The sequence below is a fragment of the Nicotiana tabacum genome, chromosome 23 (assembly GCF_000715075.1).
Source record: "Nicotiana tabacum cultivar K326 chromosome 23, ASM71507v2, whole genome shotgun sequence".
Lineage (NCBI taxonomy): Eukaryota > Viridiplantae > Streptophyta > Magnoliopsida > Solanales > Solanaceae > Nicotiana > Nicotiana tabacum.
This window is the reverse complement of record NC_134102.1, coordinates 9,764,351-9,788,667: the sequence shown is the minus strand read 5'-3', so window position 1 is coordinate 9,788,667 and position 24,317 is coordinate 9,764,351. Positions and strand designations below refer to the sequence as shown.

General features: G+C 35.1%; 2 protein-coding genes across 3 annotated transcripts; both read right to left on the bottom strand.

Moving 5' to 3' along the window:
• Positions 1-12,961: 12,961 nt before the first annotated feature.
• Positions 12,962-18,066, bottom strand: LOC107776320 (uncharacterized). The gene is made up of 10 exons (XM_016596202.2): positions 17,772-18,066; positions 16,754-16,849; positions 16,518-16,592; positions 15,823-15,891; positions 15,047-15,123; positions 14,802-14,890; positions 14,016-14,145; positions 13,625-13,715; positions 13,473-13,538; positions 12,962-13,290 (listed from the first exon to the last, which is right to left on the bottom strand). Exons 1-10 carry the CDS (start codon positions 17,970-17,972, stop codon positions 13,171-13,173), a joined length of 1,014 nt encoding a protein of 337 aa, XP_016451688.1. The 5' UTR covers positions 17,973-18,066; the 3' UTR covers positions 12,962-13,170.
• A 2,293-nt stretch (positions 18,067-20,359) lies between these two features.
• On the bottom strand, positions 20,360-23,206 carry LOC107776325 (uncharacterized). 2 transcript variants are annotated; one of them, XM_016596207.2, is made up of 3 exons: positions 23,009-23,206; positions 21,954-22,193; positions 20,360-20,532 (listed from the first exon to the last, which is right to left on the bottom strand). In XM_016596207.2, exons 1-3 carry the CDS (start codon positions 23,024-23,026, stop codon positions 20,398-20,400), a joined length of 393 nt encoding a protein of 130 aa, XP_016451693.1. In that variant the 5' UTR covers positions 23,027-23,206; the 3' UTR covers positions 20,360-20,397. The 2 variants fall into 2 exon arrangements, with proteins under 2 accessions (XP_016451693.1, XP_016451694.1); XM_016596208.2 differs by lacking the exon at positions 20,360-20,532 and adding an exon at positions 20,653-21,018 and having other exon boundaries at positions 23,009-23,204.
• Positions 23,207-24,317: the final 1,111 nt, after the last annotated feature.

Genomic DNA, 24,317 nt, shown 5'->3' with positions numbered 1-24,317 from the left:
CCGTGAAATCTGTGCACCAATAAGCAACAACTCAAATGTGCCCAATCATGGAAAATGACTCAAACGAGAAAACTTCAACAAGTACCACCGCAATCGCAATGCTACGAACCCATCATACATAGTAGAACCAAGACACACAAATCTAACACCAAGGATCATATCTCAACATAACTCTGCTGCAATGCGTGACTTTATCCAAACACTAGTCCATATGAAACACCTCAAGCCACCATGCCCGAAATCACAAACCACGCGCAATTCGACATCAAGTACCCAAGACACATGACCATACCCACGGAGAAATAAATAACACAATACCACAGCCCAGAAAGAACATAACCAATATGCAATCACTCACTCAACAACCTAATACCCATCTCGCTCAAATTCTGCTATAAGGCTCAAATAGAACTGCACCATGTGTGCATATAACCAACGAATCACAACCCCTCATGGCATCGAAGGGTAAATCATAGAACATATCATAACACGAGTAAGGTCAACTCTAATCAAATGGCACATCCCTCAACAATAGCAGTATGGAGTTAACCAATTCGACCCGGGGTAGAATACACATCCTCATTGGGCCTGCCAAGGGACCCCAAATCCACTTTGGTCACCCATAAATAGATACATAACCATCCGAAAGTCTACAATGACTAAACCATAACACATACTATCACCTGGATAGATTTGGCCACATCTTCATATTCTACAACCATGAAATGATCTGTTTCTGGGAACTTCTGATCTCCAAGTCCATGAAACACATGAATCACCATATCTGATCCCAAATACATCGCCCGAATGTCTAAAACATCTCTCATACAAGATCATCCCACGAGGAATACTTCTATAATTTTTTTGTGCCACATAGCAAAATATGAATATCAACAATCAATCAACTAAGCGAGTACCGCCATACCATTGAAGCATCCGTAAGTCTGAACACGGTGCACCTTCTGAAATATACACTCTTCTCAAGAAATACCAATTAGGAATATCATTCACCTAGTCATTTGAAATCGTCCATGTTGCTTAAGCATTCATGACCTTCCTTTCAAAACTGAGTCGTGACCTTGCACACACAAATCTTAATCCCACACAACACACCATCATTCATGCCATCATATGAAAAGTAAGAGGATCTCATAATCAACTCTGTGTCACCAGCAAAACAGATACACGATCAGTCAGAAACCTTCTGTTTGATCCCATCCAGGAGAAAATCACAATACGCGACATGCTCCTCATGCCGACAGGAATTATACACCTCGAACTGTGGTTGACCATTGAGAACACTTTTAAATCTATTTGTACATAACCCAGCTATCAGAATAGAATCCCTCTAACTCAACCAAGTCACGCAGGTCGCCAAAACCCAAGAACATTGCCACGAAACACCTGTAGAGGCTTACCACATCATAAATACCCAAAGAACCGATCATATCTATTACCTTGTTGATCCAACCTACTACCAAATTGTACTATTTCTCCGAGTTCCTTCCGAATTACCCTAAAATGGACATTTCCCTTGCCAGAGCAACACTATCCTTAACCAAAACTCACCTCACGAGATCCTAGCATAAATCCACATCGCCTTAAGGCCCATAAGCCGTTGTATTCCCTCTTAAGCACCTCAAAAGTTCCACAACCGAGACACTCCTCTTAAAAGACCTTCTGTGAATCTAAAGTCGTTTCCTTCACCTTCTTGATGCTGAAATATAGAATCTATAATGATATAGAAATTCCATAAGTCTCGAAGATATGGGATTAATCACATCTCGCACCTCATCCATGGAATCACAAGCCGGCGATGCATGGCTGATACCGAGCGCTCACATGCGCACACGAATGCGTGGAGGGAATTCAAAGAGTTATGTTTTAAGCTGAATCAATGTCGTACGATAAGAAAAGAAAGATGGAAAGTTTATCCTAAATGCCCTGTAGTCTCTTGAAGATAGGTATAGACGTCATCATACCGATCCGCAAGACTCTACTAGACACTTGCTCATGACTTGTAGAACTTAAAAACCTAGAGCTCTAATAACACCTTGTCATGATCCAAAATCAACCTAGTCGGGATGACACCTAACCCAACTCGCCAGGTAAGACAATTAGCAACTATCTAATTTAATGAGATTTATTAAGATAAGAAATGATAATACACTACTTTTATACAAAAATTTCCCAAGGACTGGTAGTACAAATCATAAGCATCTAAGATCAGAATTTACAAAGGTGGTATGAAACAAATACATCATCTGTTCGAAATGTACAGAAACAAATTTTTATAAATCTAAGGCTATCATGAACAAGAGGCAACTACAACCGGAATGCAGGTGCATCTTCAAATCCAGCTCTCGTCGATCACAGCAACATCAACATCCAATATCTGCACGCAAGGTACAGAAGTGTAGTATGAGTACAACCGACCTCATGTGCTTAATAAGTAACAAACCTAACCTTAAGTTGAAAGTAGTGACGAGTTGGAACACGGGTAGGGGGTCCAACACCAATAGCCAACAACAGTTCATAACAATATAATGGAAGTAATAAAAGAAGTAGCTCACAGATAAAATGCTCAACTCGTTCACAGTTCCAGAAAAATAGATCTGCTTTTCAAGTATATTAGTGAAAACCCAAATCTTTTAACGAAATCATCAAAATATGAGTATGTTTTGTAAAACTGAGATTTTTTCCAAAAACTTTTCAACAACAGATAAGATATTTTATTTTCAAATGGCATGGGGAAAATGCATCCCTATGCCTACAGGTCAATGAGTATGTGAAGTCATGAATGACGTAATATCGTACAAGATGAGGAAAATGCATCTCTATGCATGTATGTCAAGTGTGCATGTCAATGCGATGCAACTCAGTGATAAAACTCAGAGTACCAATTCACTCAGTCCTTCCAGTCACTCAGTCCTCCCAGTCACTCAGTCACAATCACTTAATTATCTCAATCGCTTGGAACTCGGCACTCGCACTCAATAGGTACCTACACACACTGGGGGGTGTACAGACTCCGGAGGGGCTCCTTCATCCCAAGCTCTATAACTATCCAATCATGGCATAAATCAATAAAATATGATGTGGCGTGCAACCCGATCCCATAAATATCCTCACCATCAGGCCTTCGGCCTCACTCAGTTATAAATCTCTCTAGTCTCTCGAGCACACAATGTCAAGAAAATCATCCCAAAAATAATAATGTGATGTATCAATAAATGGTGACTAAGATATAATATGCAAATGAATGTGTGTGACTGAGTATGTAATTGCAATGTAAGAAAATAATTCAACAATAGCAATGACCTCAGTGGGTCCCAATAGAATAAGCATGTGGCCTAGACATAGTTTCTAGCATGAATGACAACTTAAAATCTCTAGTACGTAGAGATTTCATGGTTCCAGTTAAGGCTGGCAAGTGGGCCAATCCAAATGATCCCGGTCCCAAATTAAATGGGTCAAATGGTCTTCTTGTAGGGATCGGGACCAGGACTGTTTGGTCCTGGGCTAAACAGTCTCGGACCGCGGGCTAAGTGGGACCAATAGATTGTTTTTAAAAAATTAAATAGAAATTAGAGGCAAAAAGATGTTAAAAAAATATCTAAGGCAATGCCCTGTAAATTTTATTATAGAATTGTGACCTAAAATTTTTAATTCAAATTTAAAGTCTAAAGACAAAAATATTGTAAAGAGATATTCAAAGCAACGCCTTGTAATTTTATTATAGCATTAAAAAAATATGGTAATATCTTTCTTAGTCTTCCTCCCCCCCCCCTCCTATGGAATGAGCACAACAAGCTGCTAATACCACCATTGAGAAGAAAAAGAAACTAATCAAGATGTGCCAAAATACAAGTTACATAATACATACTAATTTTTGTTCATACAAGTTACGTGGTATCTCTTACAAACTTCATAAATCCATCAAGGTCCGGAGAAATTTTCGTTGGTGGTAGCGTAAAAGTAGCTTGGTCATCGCCACTTCCGGGCGAAGCACAATCCTCCGCAAGTTCAGCTAGCATTTCTTCGTAAGCTTCATCTTCATCTGGTTGTGATTCAGCAAGTCCAAAATTTCTTCTTTCCGACCGGATCCAATCTCTGAAAAGTACTATTTTTTCCAAGCTCTCCCTCATAGACGCTCTATAATCACCAAGTTGAAGTCTTGCTTGATTGAAAGCGCTCTCCGATGCCACTGTTGAAGCTTGAATAGTTAAAATATCTTGGGCCATCCTTGAAAGAACCGGAAAGTATTTTTCTTTATCCTTCCACCATTCCAAAAGATTAAAGGAGTTGTCAGGACTCACTTCTTCAATTCCCTGCAACAAATAAACTTCAAGCTCTTAATTGTGAAAAATCACTACTACTGGAACCTTGAGAACACCTAAACCCTACCAAAGCACTAAGTTCTCTTACTCCCACAGTTCTTTTAGATAATTGAGAATCAGAAGAAGAAGGAGTTGCAACATTTGGTCTAGCATGATTTAATGCAACTTGATAAGCATTAAAAATAGTTTGAGCATTTATTCTAATTGAGGCTATTGCTTTCGGAAGTTGAGACAACTCCTCATCTTCAAGTGCTAAACCATTATAAACAGTTCATACAAAAAATGAGGACTAAGCAGCAACACCATAAATAGGGAGAATAGGAAAAAATATTTTTTAAACTTTTTTCTCATAGAATCAATAGCAAGTTTATAAATTTTCCCACCCTCTAAAAAATGAGCAAACAAATTTGCAAGTTGTGCAATATAAACTAAATAGTTAGAAATAGTAGGATAATATTGCCCAAAAAATTTATTTGTAGCAATATGAATTTTTTCTAAAACATCTACAAGTATTTTAACATTAGCCCAATCCCCATTTGTAAGGTTTTCATCATCATCACTTACATGTGCATTAAATGTCGAGTTTATGGGGTTTTTATATTCATATGCAACAACCAAACTTTCATACATGTAATTCCATCTAGTTGGACAAGGTTTAGGAACCTTTCTTTCTCTTAGGCCAAATTCATCGTATCTTTTAAAATATTCTCTAAGTCTACTTCTACGGTTTGAATAAAAAAGCCAGTTAAGAGCCATTTTAACCTTTACAATTTCAATATTTAAAATTCTCATACCATCACCCACAATTAAATGGTAAATATGACAAATACATCTAACATGAAAAATGTCACTAAATGCAGGATTTAGTGTAGTAGTAAGCAAGGCTATAACATTTGTATTACTAGTAGCATTATCCATTGAAACTAACATTATTTTATCACTAATACAAAAATATCTACAAATATTCATAACTGTGCTAACAATAAACTGCCATGTGTGACGTGAATTAATTATTCTATAAGAAATAATGCGCTTTTGCATTATCCCATCCTCATCAATCCAATGACTGGTAACAGTAAGGTAATTACAGCCGTTACCACTTCTACCAATATCAGTTGTAATAGCAACACGGTAATTTATATGAGTAAATAAATAGCGCAAATATTGTTCATATTCATGTTTATATTTATAAATATCTCTCTTTACGGTTGTGCGAAGAAAACTTTTATAAGTAGGATTAAAGATTTTTCTAATATAATGCACAAAGTTAGGGTCAAAAGGAAAACTATAGGGTAAGCACATAACCGTTACCATTTTTGCCAATTCTTCCCGATCTTCTTTTGGATCATAATATAAAACACCACTGGTAACAGTATTAATTCCCGATTGAAATTGATTTGAACCGGTACTAGGGTCAACCTGACTAGGAGAGGTAGACTTTTCCCCTCGGCCAAAGCTTTCAGACGAAGATATCTCACTCTATCTTGAGGATGTTTCAATATGTGTCTAGCCAAAGCCCCCCCCTCCCCCCCTCCGCGATCCAAAATATTTAAAAGCTAACTCTGTGCCACAAGTTTTACACTTAGCCTTATTTTAGTTGAGTTAAAAATGGCCAAACATGAGATGTTTTCGTCCATTTGCTAGGTTGTCTAGAAAAAGTAGGGGTAGTAACAGGAGTATAAGATGGGCCATCATTTGAATTAGCAGGGTTATCACTAGTTGGGTTAGCATCAGGAGCAGGACTAGTGAGTGTATCATCATCCGGCTGAGTTTCATCAAAATCTATTTTCTCATCATCATTTTCATCAATAGTTGGATTAGAATAAAGAGTATTCATTAATCTATGGTCTAATTGTTCACCAGCTCTAATATTATGGCAAAATTGACTCTCAGTAAATTGTAATTAACTATTATAGCTATCAAGAATAACAGGTGTAGGACGGATATGGGGCTTGGTTTGGGGAGCCCGGGGCAGTGGAAGAGGAACAGATTGAGCACTAGATTCGCCACTCTTGTATTTTTCCCTTATTTTTACCAAATATGTCTTAAGGAAGCCATCTTAATTAATAAAGTAATAAAAATAAATAAAACAAACAAAACTATAATATTAAAACTTAAGAGTTGGAACGAGTTTACAGAATTGACGAACAACTTGTTGAAAATTGATTATCATTGAAGACTTCAATTCACCAACTTTATAATTTTTTCACAAATTATAACAATAAAGTAAGCAATAGTAACAATTATAGAAGAAAATTAGAGAGAAATTGTGATATATTGATGATTTTGTAAGAAAAATGAAAGAATTAGGAAGTATTTATAGTTGAAAATAGGAAAAAAGTGTACTTATAAAAGGTTTGGTGTTAAAATAAAGTTGAGGGGGGGGGGTTAAATAACTATTTTATAAATAGCCAACGACTATTTTTGACAGCCCAGCGGTTATTTTAAAAAAAAATTCAATTGTTTTTTAAAAGTTGATCGTTGGGACTGTTTGGCCCGCGAGGGGCCCGGTCCCGGTCCCGGTCCTAAAGGGCCCAAAGCATAGGACCAGCCTACGAGACCGGCCCAAGCCCACTAAAACTGATCCTAACGGTTCTGGCCCATTTGGTCCGCGGTCCCAGGCCTGGACCGACCCTGTTTCCAGCCTTAGTTCTAGTTTAGATCAGGTAACTATACGGTACCACAAAAATAACGGAGTCACATTTCACACGGTGCACGCCCACGCGCCCGTCACCTAGCATGTGCGCCGCCTAAGGAAACTAGCCAATCATAGCATGCGACCTTCGAACGGCTCGAAATTAGCCAAACGCAACTCAAATACATCAATTAATGCCTAAGGAAATAATTCCAAATGATAAAGATCGAATCTTTAATCAAAAGCCCAAAAGCCCAACTCGGGACCGCTCCTCGAAACATGATGAAACTCACAAAATCCGACAACCAATTCAATTACGAGTCCAACCATACTACTTTAACTCAAATCCGACTCTGAATCGATATTCAAACTCAAAAATTTACTTTATGAAGTTTTAGACAAAACCTCCCAATTTCTCTTTAAAATTCATCAACCAATTGCCAAAAATGAAGATGGATTCATGAAATAAAATCAAAACCAAGTGTAGAACACTTACCCCAATCCTTGTGATAAAAATTGCTTCAAAAGTCGCCTCAATCCGAGTCCCACATCTCAAAATATGATAAAAGAACCAAAACCTCGATTTAATACTGTTCTACCCAGACCTTTACGCATCTGCGATAAAAGTGTCGCTTATGCGGCGTCGCTTCTGCGACAAGACATCTGCTTTTACGGAAATACACTAAGCACAGACCCCTCGCACCTACGAACCATATTTATCTTATGCAATATCACAGGTGTGAGCCACCATCCGCACATGCGCAAGACCTTGCTCCTGCACTCAATCCCTTCGCACCTGTGGATCCGCACATGAGCCCAAATCTCCGCTTCTGCGATCCTCCTCACCCAGCTCTCACCTCGCTTCTGCAAATCCTTTGTCTCTTCTGCGACCATCGCACCTGCACAATTTTAACCGCACATGCGGAACACAAGTACCAGCAGCTACCAGCAACCAAACATAAATTGAGAAATGGTCTGAACCTCGCCCGGAGCTCACCCGGGCCCCTCGGGACCCCTTCTGAATATAATAAAAAGTCCCATAACATAACACGGACCTACTCGAGGCCTCAAATCACAAAAAAAATATTGAAACGATGAATTGCACCTCAAATCGAACTTAATTAAACTTTGAACTTTCAACTTCCAAAATTCACGCTGAAACATATCAAATCAACCCGGAATGAATTCAAATTTTGCACACAAGTTCCAAATGGCATAACGAAGTTATTCCAATTCTCGGAACCTCAATCCGAATCCAATACCATCTAAATCAACTTCCGATCAAACTTATGAACTTTCCAATTCTTCAAATTTTTAATTTTCGCCAATTAGTGTCGAATCCTTCTAGAAATACCCAAATAAAAATTCGGGCATATGCCCAAGTCCAAAATCACCATACGGACCTAACGAAACCATCAAAACTCTGTTCTGGGGTCATATTCACAAAGTCAAACTTGGTCAACTTTTTCAACTTAAAATTTAAATCATGAAATTCATTCTTCCAAATCGATTTTGAATAACCTGAAAACCAAAACCGATGATTCACATAAGTCATAATATATCATACAGAGCTACTCATGCCCTCAAACTCTAAGCAAAGTGCAAATGCTCAAAATGACCGGTCGGGTCGTTACAGTTCCATCCAAGCCTATAAAAGGCCTCAATACTCTTAAACCCCATCTTCATTGCATGAAAACAGATATACATCCTTAGGAATGTTCTCTTGCCTTCAGCAAGAGCATCCTTTGATAAGTTAACTATCACATCACTTCCATGATTACTCAACTTCAATTCATTAACATATGCCACTAGCTTATTATATTCAGCAGTAAAACTACCTTTAAGATTCTCCAAAATTATTCTCTTTGCCTTCTTACACTTTGCGTCACTAACATTTACATTAAATGCAGTCTTCAAGCTTGCCCTCGTCTCTCTAACCTTAATTTTTGGATCATCTTGCAACCCTTTCTTAAAATATGCAGCAATGGTCTTGGCATTAACATATGATTCTCATATGCAGGTTCACACGTGTGCTCTAAATTTAAGGTCTTGAATTTAATCCCCCTCCCTGAAGAATTCCCAGATATGTGACATACAAAAGGGAAGCCATATTCACAAATGTACCTAAGCCTTGTTGGGTAAGTTGCTCTAAGCCATAACCATTTGCAAGTGAATATATAATTATCACTTTTCTAGCTTTAGCAATATCTTTGAATGTCATAGACATATCCAACTCTTTATAGTCAGTCAATTTATCATTAATGTCTCTTCTTCTTTTTTTTGTAAAATGTTTCTCTATTATATCAGAATTATAGTCTAAAGAACCAACATATTCATTATCATCACAATTATCACTTTCATCACAATCAGTGGCAGTTTCAAGTTCATCAGTTTGTGACTCATTGTTGATAAGTGGAGATTTTAACTACTTATTAGCACCTTTTTGCTTTTGTTTTAATATGAAAGTATTACTTTATGTTCCCGAAACTAATGAAAGTGTGCAAATTGCAGGAATATTAAAAATTTGGTATCCCATGATAAAATCCGACTCAAAAAGGAATGTTTCGAATCACAAGGTAAGAAAGATGCGCAGAACTAAAGAAGTGCGGTCCGCAGAAGGATTTCTGCGGTCGTAGAAGAAAGTGCGGACCGTAGAATTCCATTTGCGGCCGCAGATCAAGTGAAAGAGCATGGTAGGAATTTGTCCAATATGCAAATCGCACATAAATTGTGCGGCCGCAGAACAAGGTCTGCACTGACAAATGATTCAAAGTTCATAGAGTGTGTAAAAGACCAAGTCCTGAAGCCTTGCTGAAGTGCGGACCGCATAAGAATTGTACGGCCGCGGAAGATGCTTCGCAACCGCAATCCAGAATTGTGCGGCTGCAGAATCCAAGATCTTGCCAACTGAAGAAATCTGCGGACCGCACATGAAATTTTACGATCGCAGAACCTCCCGATGGGCATTTTTGTCAGCGAACTTTGAGCCACTATAAATAGACGAGTTTCACATTTTTTAGGTCAAGTTTTCGAAGTTTGAGTTGTTGCAGCTGTTAAATTTTGCCATTTTAGGAAGTTTGTGACTATTTTAAAAACATTCTACTTTATCATTTTAATCTTAGATTATGAGTTTAATTAGCATTTCTTCTTTATTTTCTTCAATTCTCACTATGAGTGGCTAGATTCTTACTAGGGTTGTGACTCTACCCTAGTATGTAAACCTTATGGGTACTTAATTTAATACTTATTTATGATTAGGTATTGATTGTTTAGCTTAGTTTATGCTTCAATTTTAGAATTCATGATTGCAAACATTGATTCATGTCTTTTTGACTTAGTCTCTTACTTGAGAAAGAGGGATATAGTCTAGAATAACTTGGCTAACAAGGAATTGGGCTAATTGAGGGTTTGATTAGCCTAATTAAAGGGTTCAAACTAGAGATAGTGAGAACCCAACTTGAGCTCATATCAACTATTTTGTTTGATACCCATTTGGACTTAAGAAATCCAAATTGGGCAAAATCACTCTTTGACCGAGAGGTATTGAGTGGGTAACGTAAAGTTGAGAGCTATAATGCATCCCAATCAACAAAACAAGTATTAACGTATTTAACCCATTATGCGAACACCTAGGTTATGGTCACATCCCTAGGCTTTTTAATTATTTGAAAAAACACCAAAAACACCAATTCGCTTCTAGTTTCTTTTCTTAGCTTATAATTGCTAAAGTAAAATTAGACTTAGAAATCAAAACCTATTGTTTGGAAGCATAATTTAGTTATTCCATTCGTTTTCGTCAAGTGTATACTCCTAACACTTATTGTAACTCCCTGTGGAAATCGACCCCGACTCTTGTTGGGTACTATTCTTCCAACGACCATTTTCACTCACTATTGAGTGTGTTCGTTTTCGTCAAGTGTATACTCCTAACACTTATTGTAACTCCCTGTAGAAATCGACCCCGACTCTTGTTGGGTACTATTCTTCCAACGACCGTTTTCACTCACTATTGAGTGTGGATTGGACTTGGATCAGTTGTGACAGATTATATTAGGTACATTAATACTTGGCTCACAATCTTCTACAACAAATATGTTAATAACATTAAACTGCTGTTAACAAAGTCTAATAAAGTCCTAATGCCACCATCCCCTTCTATTTAATAGTATGTACCAGAAGGACCATTAACTATCAGTTGTTGGACTCCTATATACCCAAAGTTAGAAACATAATCATCCACTAAATCATTATAGGAAAGCAAGCCAGAATCAAAACCTTGCTTGGTGTGCACAAATTTTCTTGTGTATGCCAATTGTGATTTCTTGTTCCACTCTCCACCGTGATGAAAGACCAAATCTACCTTGACCATTGACAGTAAACAGCAGAATAAAGAATATATATCATTAAAGACACACTCACTTAATGATAAGGTTCTAAAGTAGAAGAATAGAGAAACCACATAAGGTACTAAAGTAGAAACATAGAGAAACTAGATAATGTCCTAAAGTAAAAGAATAAAAAAACAAAAACAGAATAAAATACACACTAAAACCAGCCAACATAAAGAAACAAAACAAGATAGTTCAACACTTCACGATAGTTAAACATGATACGAACAAGAGAAATAGTGTATATAAAGACAAATGGAAGAATCAAAATAATAGTTAAACTACATAAAGTACAGTTGGAAAAGGCAAAAACAAACCAGATAAGGATAAAGGCATAAAGAAGCATAAAAAATGTGAGGTACCACATATTAAAGGCGTCAATCAACTTCAATAAACTATTGAAAGAAGTCAGTCAATTTCAATAGATGCATCCATGGATATGGGTGACCATATATTAAAGTAACAAATAAAGTGTCCCCTGCCCCACCCTCTAATAAACAACGCAGAAAAGAACAAATCAAACCCAATACAAGAAATTTGATTCACTTATTTTCTACAAAAAAAAAAAAATAAAGGAAATCGGGACCACAAACTATTGGGATTGAAACTCTAAATCACCAAAAGACTTAACAATACCAAGAAAAAGTAAACTAGATATGAGCCACATGCAAACAAAAAGAACAAAATTAGGGTTTAATAATGAAAAACCACATACAAACAAAAAGAACCGCAAAAACACACACCTAGCAGCTTGAAATAATCTATAAAGAAAGGGAGAAGTGAAAACCATAACTAACCAAGAATAAATATGAAAATCCTAAGTCCAATAAATAACAGATCTGAAACCCTATGACAACTACAGTTCAGTTACATACAAGAAAGAGAAAAAAATAACAGAAACATCAAGGTTTTTGGAATAATTTCTTACTTTTGGTTGAAATCGGCACTGAAACGCAAGGATTCTACAGACGGTATTTTGTCTCTCTTTTTCTTTCAAGAACTAGAAAGATCGACCAAATAGACGTCTCTATCCACATTTAGCCGGGTTATTTCTTTTTATTTAGTGGCCAAACGGTTACGAGTTACGAGTTATTTGGGAGTGAAATGGGTCAATATAATTTGGGATTTGGGTCGTTAGAATCTAAGTTAATTTTTAATGGAACGCTGACTTGGATCCTATGTGGCAAAAATTTTGCGAGATCAGGTGCCACATTGGCCATCCGTTATGGCTAGGGGCAGTTGTAAGGTGAAACGGAGGACAAACGTATACTATTTACAATAGTACATGGGCAATAATGAACTTTTTCCCTTTTAAATTTGGCTTATTTGTACTGAAATATCATCTATAATATATTTTGAGGTGGAAAACTTCATCTCCGTTTTGAAGGAGCCGTGGAGTAACGGTCAAGTTGTTTCCGTGTGACCTATAGGTCACGAATTCGAGCCGTGGAATCAGCCACTGATGCAATGCATCAGGGGTAGGTTGCCTACATCACACCGCCTTAAGGTGCGGCCCTTTCCTGGACTCCTGCATGAACGCGGGATGACTGACTGATTCAAATGAACTTTCACAAAGAATTTAAAAAATCCATTGAGTAGCTGAGAAGAGGCAGAAGCAGATTCATTTCATATTGCCGATAACATTTCATATGTTGGAGATGAATGTCAAAAACCAGAATACAGTCTTCTGTTTTCAGTGTATTTATATATACCTCTTCTTTTCCTCGATATTTTACAAATTTAGGATAAAAACTTCACAATTTTTAAATTTCAGCTGCAAGTCTGTAGTTATATTTTTGGTGCAAGGTTAAGCTGCCTTCTCAACTGCTTCTATGCATTCTGTGACCGATGCCTTGTTTGCCATTGCCGTTATTAGGGCCTCATGAAGCTTGCTATTATTTTTCAGTAGTGAACCAGCAAATAGAACCTGCAATATTTTGACAATGTTATGTTCGTGTTTGGATCCCCTTTCAACATAAAACAATGTAGGAGTAATTGAGATGTTCGGGTAGCTCAAAAGTGTCAAACCAAACAATTTTCTGTTTGCGCGTCTTGAATTTTGTATATGTTTGAGTTTTTATCACAATATGTGTCCGGTTTTAGACTCACCGCCCATCTTGTAAGGTTCTGTTGCTGGTCTTTGCTAAGCGACGGCTTGCTCCTGTTTAGAAATCTCTGTGAAGACAAAGAGCAAGAGTTATTTTTGATTAATGGTTACAGAAAAAAGGGCAATTTAACTCCCAGATAGTGTTAAACTAAACCTGAAGAGTGAAAAGGTCAGCTGATTGACCAATAACTTTATCATACTTCAGCCCTTCTGCTGCCAGTCCGGCCATCGCTACCACTGCCAGCCTGACAAATGCAACTATTTGTAAAAAATTCATTTTTCCATCTCATTTCACTTTTTTTTTTTAACCATCTTTCTAGATGAGAGTCTTGCATCGAATTTAGAAAGCAAAGATACCAAATTCCAGCCACTTATGCGTGTACTACTCATGCTAAGGATACATATCACACATGTTGAACACACGTATCCCCATAATAGGATACACCTATCCATCCAAATGAGGCCAAGTGGACCATTTATGTGTGTATGTGTGTGTGTATCACAGTGAAAATTATATATAAGTAGGGTTGGTTTAAGATGGATACCTGTCTAGCTCTTTTGAATCAAGCTGCCCACTATAGATCAGCTTTTCCAGCCTTTCATCAATTAAATTGACATGCTCTTTCCCAATATCCAGTGAATACCCAAGGATGGGAAGACCAATTAGGTAGGCAACTGAAACCGACATTGTACACTTGTCAAATCTATGCTTTTCAAACACCAGATTAATAGAGGAAAGCTGGTATCAGAGTATAAGCAGAAGTATATTATACATAAAAGAAGGAAAGTGAAAAAGCTGCTTGATATTCACAATGATATCAAGAATGGAGAGCACAGGATGATTACATGTGCAATAGCAATAAAGATCAAAGCATTGATCTTAAGAAAAAAATGCACATATCAACAGCATAACATAATCAGACGTAGAAAAGTGCGGACACCAAATTTACAACTTTCATCGATTCATTTTGACCCTGACATCTTCAACAATAAAACTTCTTGACATGGTAAATAGTAGTTCCCGAATACTAACTCTCCTCTATTACTTTGTTGCCGAATTAATTTTGTGTCATGAGAACAGCCATTACTCATGCTACTTTAGAGCAGAATATTTTTTCTCATTGTGTCAAACATTGTCCTTCAACAGTTTCGAATCAACTAGCACTTCCATTTTGAATGTGAAATATATACATATGCACCTTAATATATAGATAGATATACTTAGAAACTATGTGCGACTCTTAGTAAGTGAACTTATGTAACTTCGAGATATAGCAATCATTTGGCCAAACTTTATAATGATAATACTGAAAACTGGAACAGGATGTCACCTAAGAAATGTGCTGCTTCGTGCCTGGCAATTCTCTCCTGATAATCAGGAAAAAATGATGAAAATCCATCAATGGCAGCCTGAAGGAGCCTACATAACGAATAAAAGAATGAGCCATAACGACCTGCATGCAGTAGAAAAAAGCTCAATTGAATATGTCTTCTTCTTTTGATAGATATCTTAACTATTACGGTTTCAAGAAGTATTCATTATGAGAATCAGACGAATGCCAAACTCACGACTTACCCTGGGGAAGTACTTCCAATCCCCAAAACTACTAATGATATGCTTCCTATTAAGTACGGAACAAAGAAACCCCAATCCTGAAAACATAAAGAAGGAATCAACAATGTGACCTGCAAGTATCTGTCAACGTGTATACATACACAGTAGCATCAATGTACTTTACGCACATCTGGGTGCTGGAGCAACACCAAGCTATACATGACATAACAATCTGACGATTGGACGGTTATTTTTTGCAAATAACCCCAAAAGTATTTCTATGTTGACGCAACATACATCCATAATATTTTTATAAAGTTGGCCGAATAATAGTAATTCAGGTGCGACGTACGGGGCATGTTGCTTATCTGGCATAAATAAATAAAAGTTTCATCTATTTAGCAACATAATCTGTCTGGTGAAGTGATTTAAACTATTACACAAGTGGTGAGTAGCTAGGGAGGAGCTGGGCTTGAAGGGGTTCGACCACAATCCCACCCCACCACCTCTTAGGATTGTCATCTTGGGTCTGGTTCGGATGATAAACCGAGAGACTGTTATCCCACAAAACCAAATAAGGGATAGTTATCTAGATTGAATGTAACAATTGAACCAAATGAGAGACTCGGCCCCCTTATCCAGTGTGTTATTCGCATACCAAACAGGGAGAAAGAGGAATATAAACCAGAGTGTTTCTGCTCCATAAGAGAAATGCTAATTATTTAGATCCTACACTAAACTTCTGAAAAAAGATAACACAATGAACAGAAGAAAAGTAGGGTAGTAAGAGAAGTTACCCCAGGAAGTTGGCCAGCAAGAACGCCCAAAAACCCTGTTGTGCCTACCACTGTAAATAGAAAAGCTGCCTGTATTACTGAAAGAAATCAGTATCAAACAACTTTAAAAACTGAGTCCAAACAGTCAAAAAAAAAAAAAAAGACCACATTAATCATCTATTATTAAACTCCGTAAATGTAAGATCAACGCCTCAAAGGAAAGTGTATCTAGGACCTGCTAGTTTACATTCATAGAACCACTTTTTTGTTTCAAGTAACAGCAATTAAGAGTCATGAAATGTGTTTGAAGGGGGTGGAAAAGAAATGTAATAAATTGTAGTCAGAAATTCAATTATGATCTGACATACGTCAATGTTCCACTGTATGAATAAGATCAAACAATATGCATGCCAATAATTAACCCCTTCAATATGAAGGTCTAAGTCTTTTAAGAAACTTATGCAAGTTATTCGAGATATAACACTTGGAGACTATTGTCATCCAAGATTGAATATCATTCATTGGGTTCATCATGTCCCAACTTTGGCTCAAATGTTCCCCTTAACTACCCTTGCAAACGTATAGTTTGCTGAAGCAGTTACTAAACAGTAGAAAAACTCCCAGAATATGGAATTTATCCAAATTGAGAGCTGGTTTTGATTCTGGTGCTACTGCCATCAATGCAATAACAACAAAAATTCCATCAAGAAACTTACATCATTTCTGACACTTGGGATTGCAAGGTTCTCAGCATTCTTTATTCCGAGAATTGTCAGCTCTCTAAGAGATGTCTGCAAGAGAAATTTTTAAGACAATTACAGAGAATTGTAGGCAAAATGTGTGCAAAATAAAGACAATAATAAATTTCTTAGGGACATAAATGTTTAGACTATAGGAGGCTAATATCTCGATACCTCCTCCTAAAAACTTCACATTTTAAATGAAGACTGACCGTGCGACGTGACACATATGGTTGAGAACTCCACTTTCTGGCCCAACCAACTTCAACTAGCTGATCAAGTGCCTCTTTGACAGCATTACTATCTTTCTGTAATGAAGAAAATAGGATAAACAGTTCAGATTGAAGAAACTATGATAAGAAAAAAAATTAATGCAGGAAAAGATGACCAGACCACAGCTTTAGAATACACACTTTCTCCTCAGTTTTATGTGTACTAGTATGTTATCAGTGCCAAAGAGAAAAAACTCGTAAAAAGCCAACATGCGAGAGGCTATCTATTTATCGTTCACTCTTTAATATTGCATGTACACATTTCCAGATCTGTACATGAAAGTTTCTCATCTAATGTTAGTCACTATGTCCTTTAAGATGAGAACAAAACAGAAAATCTGTAGCAACTCAGACTATGACTGCTCACAAAACACAATTTCCACTTGCTTAAATGAAATCAAAAGAATCCCCAGTAACGTTGCATAAATTATAAATAAGGAAACAAACAGTAAAATCAAATATTTAGCCCCTAAACATCTTCCCACACGCTAAAGAAACAATCACAATAATGATTGCCAAAATGTTCCAGTGGCATTTACTATTAGTATCAAGTGCCAACATTAAATTGATCAAAAAATCAACATAACCTAGGGACATTAGAAGCTTCTTAGTTCTGTTATAACTCGGTCTCTTTCATTGTCATATTTAACTAGATATGGAGTTCAAGATATTAATTTGATTTGTGTATTATATATTTATAATAGCAGTACTAAAGTGAAATTATTATGGTGACTAAATAATTTAATTCCATATAGGGAAAACATCATATCCAAAAAATTTGAATTTTAACATTTGAATTGTACAGCATATAACTGCTATATTATTAGTGAAATGATGTTAAACGATTGAAATGTCTCAAAAGATTTCTAGTATAAAACGAAATAAATGGAGTAAGAAAATAGCAAGGAACTAATTAAAGCCCATGACAGAAGAATGAAGCTTAATTAGGGAAATGAACCTTAGAAATGGCGGTTTGGAGGGTGGACAAATCAACACCAGGAGCAGCGGCTGAGGAGGAGGAAGCTCGAATTCTAAGGCTCCATTTTCCGGGGTTTGTAGAGGAATTAAGTGGACTACTATTACTACTACTACATTGTACCAACAACTGAGGCGTCGGCGTCGTTAGAGAAGTGAAGAGAGATGCTGCAGAATTCGACATTCTTTTTCTGAGATATTCTCTCTCTTCTCTTCTCTTCTCTTTCTTCAAAACGGTTGGGAATTTTTGAGGACACCAGAAGCTGTTGATAAGGTTTGGCGTGTTGCTTAAAACGTAAGTTGTTTGGCCACCGTTGTGGGCCTCCTGTAGGGGTGCGGATGTATAAGTCACATCCTTCAAGATATAAATTTTAAGATTCAAAAATTACGGATATGGGTACGAAGATTTAGCTAAAAATAATTTAAAAAAATAAAAGTATAAAATTATATCTAAATTATAAGAAATTTTCTGAAATATTTATGTATAACTTGTAAAATGTGGATTTATTTTTGTTCTCAAATTGTAGATAAATAAAAGATTGATTTCCTAGATAAGATATGTTATTTTCTTCAAATTTACCCTAGTTTTGGTTCTGATTTCGGGAATTAAATTGTATCTCGTCTCGAATTTTTTCGTCCATCGTGGTTAATGTACCCAAAATTATTTGACCATATCTGGTACGGATCCCATACCCACACCCATACTAGTGTCGTGTCGATACGTGTGCGGCACCTAAACTATCATGTCGGAGCAACATAGGCTTAAACGACCGGACAAAATTTAGTATGAATAGTTGCTCTTGAGCTTTTAATTTTTCTTTAATTTTTTATTAAAAAATAGCATGTAGGGGTGTACATGAACCCGATTAGTTTAATTTTTATAAAATTCAAACCAAACCAACTATATCGGTTTGGACTCGTTTGGTTTTGTTGGCTTTTTCGGGGGGGAGGGTTTGTTACATGAATATTATTTCAATTTTACTTTGTTAAAGTTATAGATAAAGTTTTGATAAGTGAATATATATTTAATAAAAATTAAAAAAAATGACAAACATATGATCTATTAAAATATTCTTATGGGAGAATCGTTTTAGTAACACGTGATTAGTTATGTTCTTAGTCATCTAACAATAACTTTTCGTTGATTTACGCTTTCAAGGTTAACCGAATTTAATAATTAAACATAAAAATCAACATGAAACCTAAATAATGATATGTTCTATTTAATTTTAAAATTATCGAAATGCCATTTCAAATTCAAAAAAAGATAAAAGAATTTAACAGATCTTGAAATATGAATATGAAAGAACAAAGAGATTGACGCATTTCAATAACACTCGATGAGAAGTGATACTTATTACTTAAAGTAAATAAAAAGGGATGCACTCCATAGATCTATTAAATATTAAATCCCATGAAAGGATCCCAAATATTTCTAGACATTTTTTTAAAAAAATAAATATATAAAGTCGTAACTAAAAGTATATATAAAAATTATATATTATATGTCGGTTTGGTTCGAATTTTTTTACTCAATACCAAATCAAATCTAATCGAATTTTTTAGTCGATTTGATTTGACTTTTCGATTTGGTGCGATTTTTTGATTCAGTTTGAATATCCCTAATAACATGTTTGGTCAAGCTTCTAAAATCACTAAAAAGTACTTTAGTGAGAAGCAGTTTGTGTTTACTAATTAATTTGAAAAGTATTGTTGAACAACAATTAGTGTTTAATCAAACTTTTAAAAAGTACTTCTAAAAGTTTTATATGGTTTTTGAGAGAAACTAATTTTTTCTGCTTCTCAAAAACTTCTGCTTCTACTTTAAAACACTTTTTTTCTTCTAAAAACTTGGCCAAATACCTTTACTTTGAAAAACAAAAAGAAGCATTTTAGAAAAAGAAAAAAAAGGTTGGCCGAAGAGGCTATGAGTCACTTTGTTCATAAACTATTTCACTAGAATTTGTTTCGTCGCACTTTTACTCATCAAGATTTTTATTAAACTCCTTTATTATGGGATTAGGGAAATGGAATGAAAAATGGGCAGTGAGAATTAAATCCATACATCGTGTATGGAATTCTCTCATTAGACTATGAGAGTCTTTGATTAAGCTTATAAGGTCAAATTAATTTAGATACAACTTTTAGCTTATATATACCTTTGTTAAATATCCAAATACTTACAAACCCAAATTAGTCACAACTTAGAAGAATTTTAATTTTGATCAAGATTTTTTACTATTTATCCTTTAACATTTTTTCTAATCCTCAAAATACCAATAGTGATTAAAGAATTGATCGAGTTCACTTTGTTTTATAGCTCAGATTCCAGTGGGTCTACATTTGGCTTTTCAAGTTTTTTCTGTACTACTTGTCCCCACATATACGACCTATGAGTAGTATATTTTGCAAAGTTAATCTGATTAATTTTGATGTGATATCATGTATGTATTTGTTTATTGTTTGAAATGAAAAATAACAGTTTTAATATCATGTGAAAAATACCACCAATTATTGAATGAAACTCAAATTTGTAAATTTAGAATGTTGTTGCCAATGAAAAATTTGAATCTCGAGAAGCAAAAAAGTTTCACAATGGGAGTAGAAAATTAGTGTCCAAGTTGATGTAATCCATATTGCTCGTGTGGTGCATTTCCTCCCTTAACCAGAAGTCTCATGTTCGAACCCTGAGTAAGTAAGTATGGAAAAATCCTTGATAGGGAGCGTTTCCCTCGAATAGGACCCTACACAATGTAAATCCGAATATAATTGAGCTCTAATTCAGATACGGGACACCGGGCGAGAAGCCCAAAAAAATCCATATTGCTCGTAGTTTGCAATGTGAATTCTGACTATAAACTTAATTACAAAAGAAACTTTGTTGGATTATGGAAAACACTTATCAAGATTGTTAACAGTAAATAACCACAATCTAGCTAAAAGTAAAGTTGGATGATTTGAGAATATTTCCCTTTACAGAAAGTCATACTAGCTAGAACAAATATTTTCCTTAACTACTTCATTGCTCTACCATAGGAACATTTTGTTGATCACCACAATCTCAAAATCCACAAAATTATTTTCCTATTTCTTGGAAGAGTCCCTCAAAACACATAGGAGAAATAAAATTTCTATATTTATCATTACAAACAAGTTGGAAGAAATCAATCCCTTGAACTTCAAGCTTTTGCACTACAGCAGTTGAAATAGTTGAAGATCCTTCTCATCCTCTGTCATCGGAAGAAAGACAAATGAACACTTGCATAGTTCACTATGGTAAAAGTCAAAAGAAGAGTAGAGGCGGACCCAGGATTTAAAGGTTATAAGTTCATTTCTAGTCATTTTAAGACTACTGAGTTTTAAATTCATAATTAGGGTATAATTCTATGGATTTTTTTAAGACAATTAGAGGGTTTGGACCAAAGCTATTGAATTCGGCCGAACCCGCTACTGAAAAGCTAGCTCCGTCCCTAAAGAAGAGTAGTAGTATATGAAATTGGAGACATTGGTCTATTATACGCAGCCTTACCCTGCATTTTTGCAAGAGGTTATTTCCACGGCTCGAACCCGTACTTTACCAGTTACGCCAAGGTTTCCTCAGAGTTTCTAAAATTACTCAGACTAACAGATCAATTCTCTGTTTTTAATCAATAAACCAATTGTAAATCTCTCAAGAAATAATTTCAACAAATTATAGAAGACTACTAGGTCATTTATTCTGATACAATGCCACCTATTGGCCAGAAAGGTCAACATTTTAATATAGAAAACCAAGTATTACCCCTACATGTATCCCACTACATCTTTACCCAAACTTTTTATTTTAAAAAAAGTGTCTATTTACTTGTTTGATTCATGTATTAGAGTACCACATTACATGCCTGCAATGTTAACTAAAAACTACAAGAATTATGTCATTATTTAAGGGCTTTTTTTACTTTTAGTCCGCGCCAAAAACTATTTACAAAGTATATAAAATTTGAATAAAACATACAGAATGCATATATAAATATATATATACAAAAAATATATATTTTTCGGCTATTATTTTGAAAACGGTTATATAATGTCATTTTTCTATTATTTTAAAACAAAAATGAGATGGTAAAAATACATCCAAAAAAAAGCTAAGATAAAACAAAACAAAAGAAGGTAAGTATCTTACAGTGGGACAGCGGTTTTGATGGTAATGGTGATCATTACTGTGGGGAGAGTAACCTGAATTTACATCCTTTTTGGTATTAAAAATGAGCTCTTTCTCATTACCTAAACTGGCTCTTGACAAGTCTTTCTTGTTTTGTTTCCTATTCTCTCTTATTTTAGAGAAATCCATAGAGTAGTCTGGGAATGCACCCTTTTGGTCCCAGTTTCCAAATTGTGGCACTGATAGCCATGGTCCAGTTTTCTGCACATTAATAAAGAAGTAATCAATATATCTACAATATTCCTCGATATCTATATTTATCACTAAAAGAGGTTCAAAGATCAATTTATTTATCTAAGCTTTTCCTATAGAAATGCGTCAATAAATTTATTACTTCAAAAAGGTAAACATAACTCAAAGACAAATGTTTTGGTCAGTCAATTTGGATGACATCAACTGCTAAGGAATCACCGACAACGGTTGTTGTGAAATGGTAAGTACTGCTTCATCTTTAACTAGAGGTCTAGAGTTCGAGTTCAAAACAAAGAAAAATGGCTAATGAATCATTTTCCTTATCCACTAACCTTTGCATTTTCAAACTATTGTGGTAAGATGTAATTTGTATTTAGCTAGTTATTTTAAAAAAATATTTTTGAATAGCAATTAGTGCCTGATCAAACGTTTTTAAGTGTATTTTTCAAAACAATACTTTTTCTACTTCTAAAAATGCTTATATTTCTACTCAAAAATACTTTTTACTTCTAGAAGTTTGGCCAATCAGGCTATAAGTCATTTGTGAAAGACAAATACAAGGAAAACAAAGGACTAAGAAGAAGGAAACTGATGATTAATTAGCTTAATTCTTGAGCAAGGAATAAAAGAAGGAAATCATTTGATTAGCTCAATTCTTGAAAAGGGTATAATCTTGTGAATATATGCAAGCAGAAAAACAAGCATTGATCTCTATGAATTAACTTAAGGACACAGAAAATATTATTATGATAAAATCAGCAAGAAAATGCAAAAGAAGACAGACAGTAATATGTAGATATAAACAAAGATAGCCTCATTTTTACCTCCTTGCTATATTCCATTGCAGATTTTGAACAGTTAAAAAGAGAAAGAAACAGAGTTTGTGAAAGGGAAAGAGAGGATTTGAGAGAGAAGTTTGTATTATGAAGGACTATTTTTATAGAACAAGGAGAAGTGCTTTAATTTGCTGTATTTTTGTATTTAGATATTCTGACAAAATTGGATGTTTGTTGTCACCAAGAAAGATTCGAATATAAAGAAATGACAGGAATGCCTTTTTGCCTTTTGGTTTCCTTCTGTTGCTGCACTGGCTCTGACCTTTACAAAGCTCAATGCTAGCTGTTAGCCCTTTTGACACGTTTTCTTAAGCAAAAGAATCATGAAAATATTATACTACTTCTAAGCAGGAAGCACTATCTATTGAATTATAATATTTGAAAAATATCAACTCTAGTTCTAAATTTGGAATTTGTACATTAAATATGATTTAGCTGTCAATAAAACAAGGGAACTATAAACGATTAGTGATCGAATTTGAGCAAAGATAATTGTATTAAGGAATTTTTTTCATCGGTCTAAATTTTGATTGGTAGAATTAACAAATATTCAACTAAGGCAAAGAAAGAAAAGTTAAACTCAATTCTCTAGAAATATAAAAAACTTAAAGAGTAACAAATTATGTATGCTATCTATATAGTGGAAATGAAACTAGGTAGCTATTTTAAGTACGTAGAAGAGCCAACAATACCCCTAATATATTGAAAATGGTTTAAAATATTATCCGTTAACCTTTTAGTCTGTAAATGTCCCTAACATTTATTTTTGGGTTCAAACTTACCCATATATCTAACAGAAGGGCCAACAATATCCCTAATATATTGAAAATGACTCAAAAATACTCTTCGTTAACCTTTTGGTCCGCAAATACTCCTAAATTTATTTTTGGGCTCAAACTTACCCCTATATCTAACAGAACTAACCTAATCAATTTTTTGACTTTAACTTCGCCATGTGGCATTTTCTTAACTCGGCACGTGTCTTATTTGTATTTAAAAAAACTCACCTATATCTTTTAAAATATCCAACGACCCTGACCCGCTCCTATATATTTGGACGGTCGGCTAAAAATAATTATCTTCGCTTTAAATATAAAAAAAAATATACATTGATTATATATAAAAATATGTATTATTATACATTAATATTTTAATATATATTTTTTCATCATATTATTTTTAGGAGAAATTATACGGTGTAGTTTTTCCTATTGATTATGATCTATAACTAGAATTTATTAAGCAAATCTGACAATGGAACGACAGTTTTTGCTAAGCTCTATCGTTATATATTAAA

Excerpts from the sequence above, each read along its gene's own strand:
- LOC107776320 (XM_016596202.2), bottom strand. The coding sequence starts at position 17,972 with ATGTCGAATTCTGCAGCATCTCTCTTCACTTCTCTAACGACGCCGACG. Across the intron at positions 14,146-14,801 it reads CGAAGCAGCACATTTCTTAG|TTGCCTACCTAATTGGTCTT; the intron begins GTGACATCCTGT and ends TGTCGGTTTCAG. Across the intron at positions 13,539-13,624 it reads CTGACCTTTTCACTCTTCAG|AGATTTCTAAACAGGAGCAA; the intron begins GTTTAGTTTAAC and ends TTGTCTTCACAG.
- LOC107776325 (XM_016596207.2), bottom strand. Across the intron at positions 20,533-21,953 it reads ATCAAAACCGCTGTCCCACT|GGTCCTATTCGAGGGAAACG; the intron begins GTAAGATACTTA and ends TACATTGTGTAG.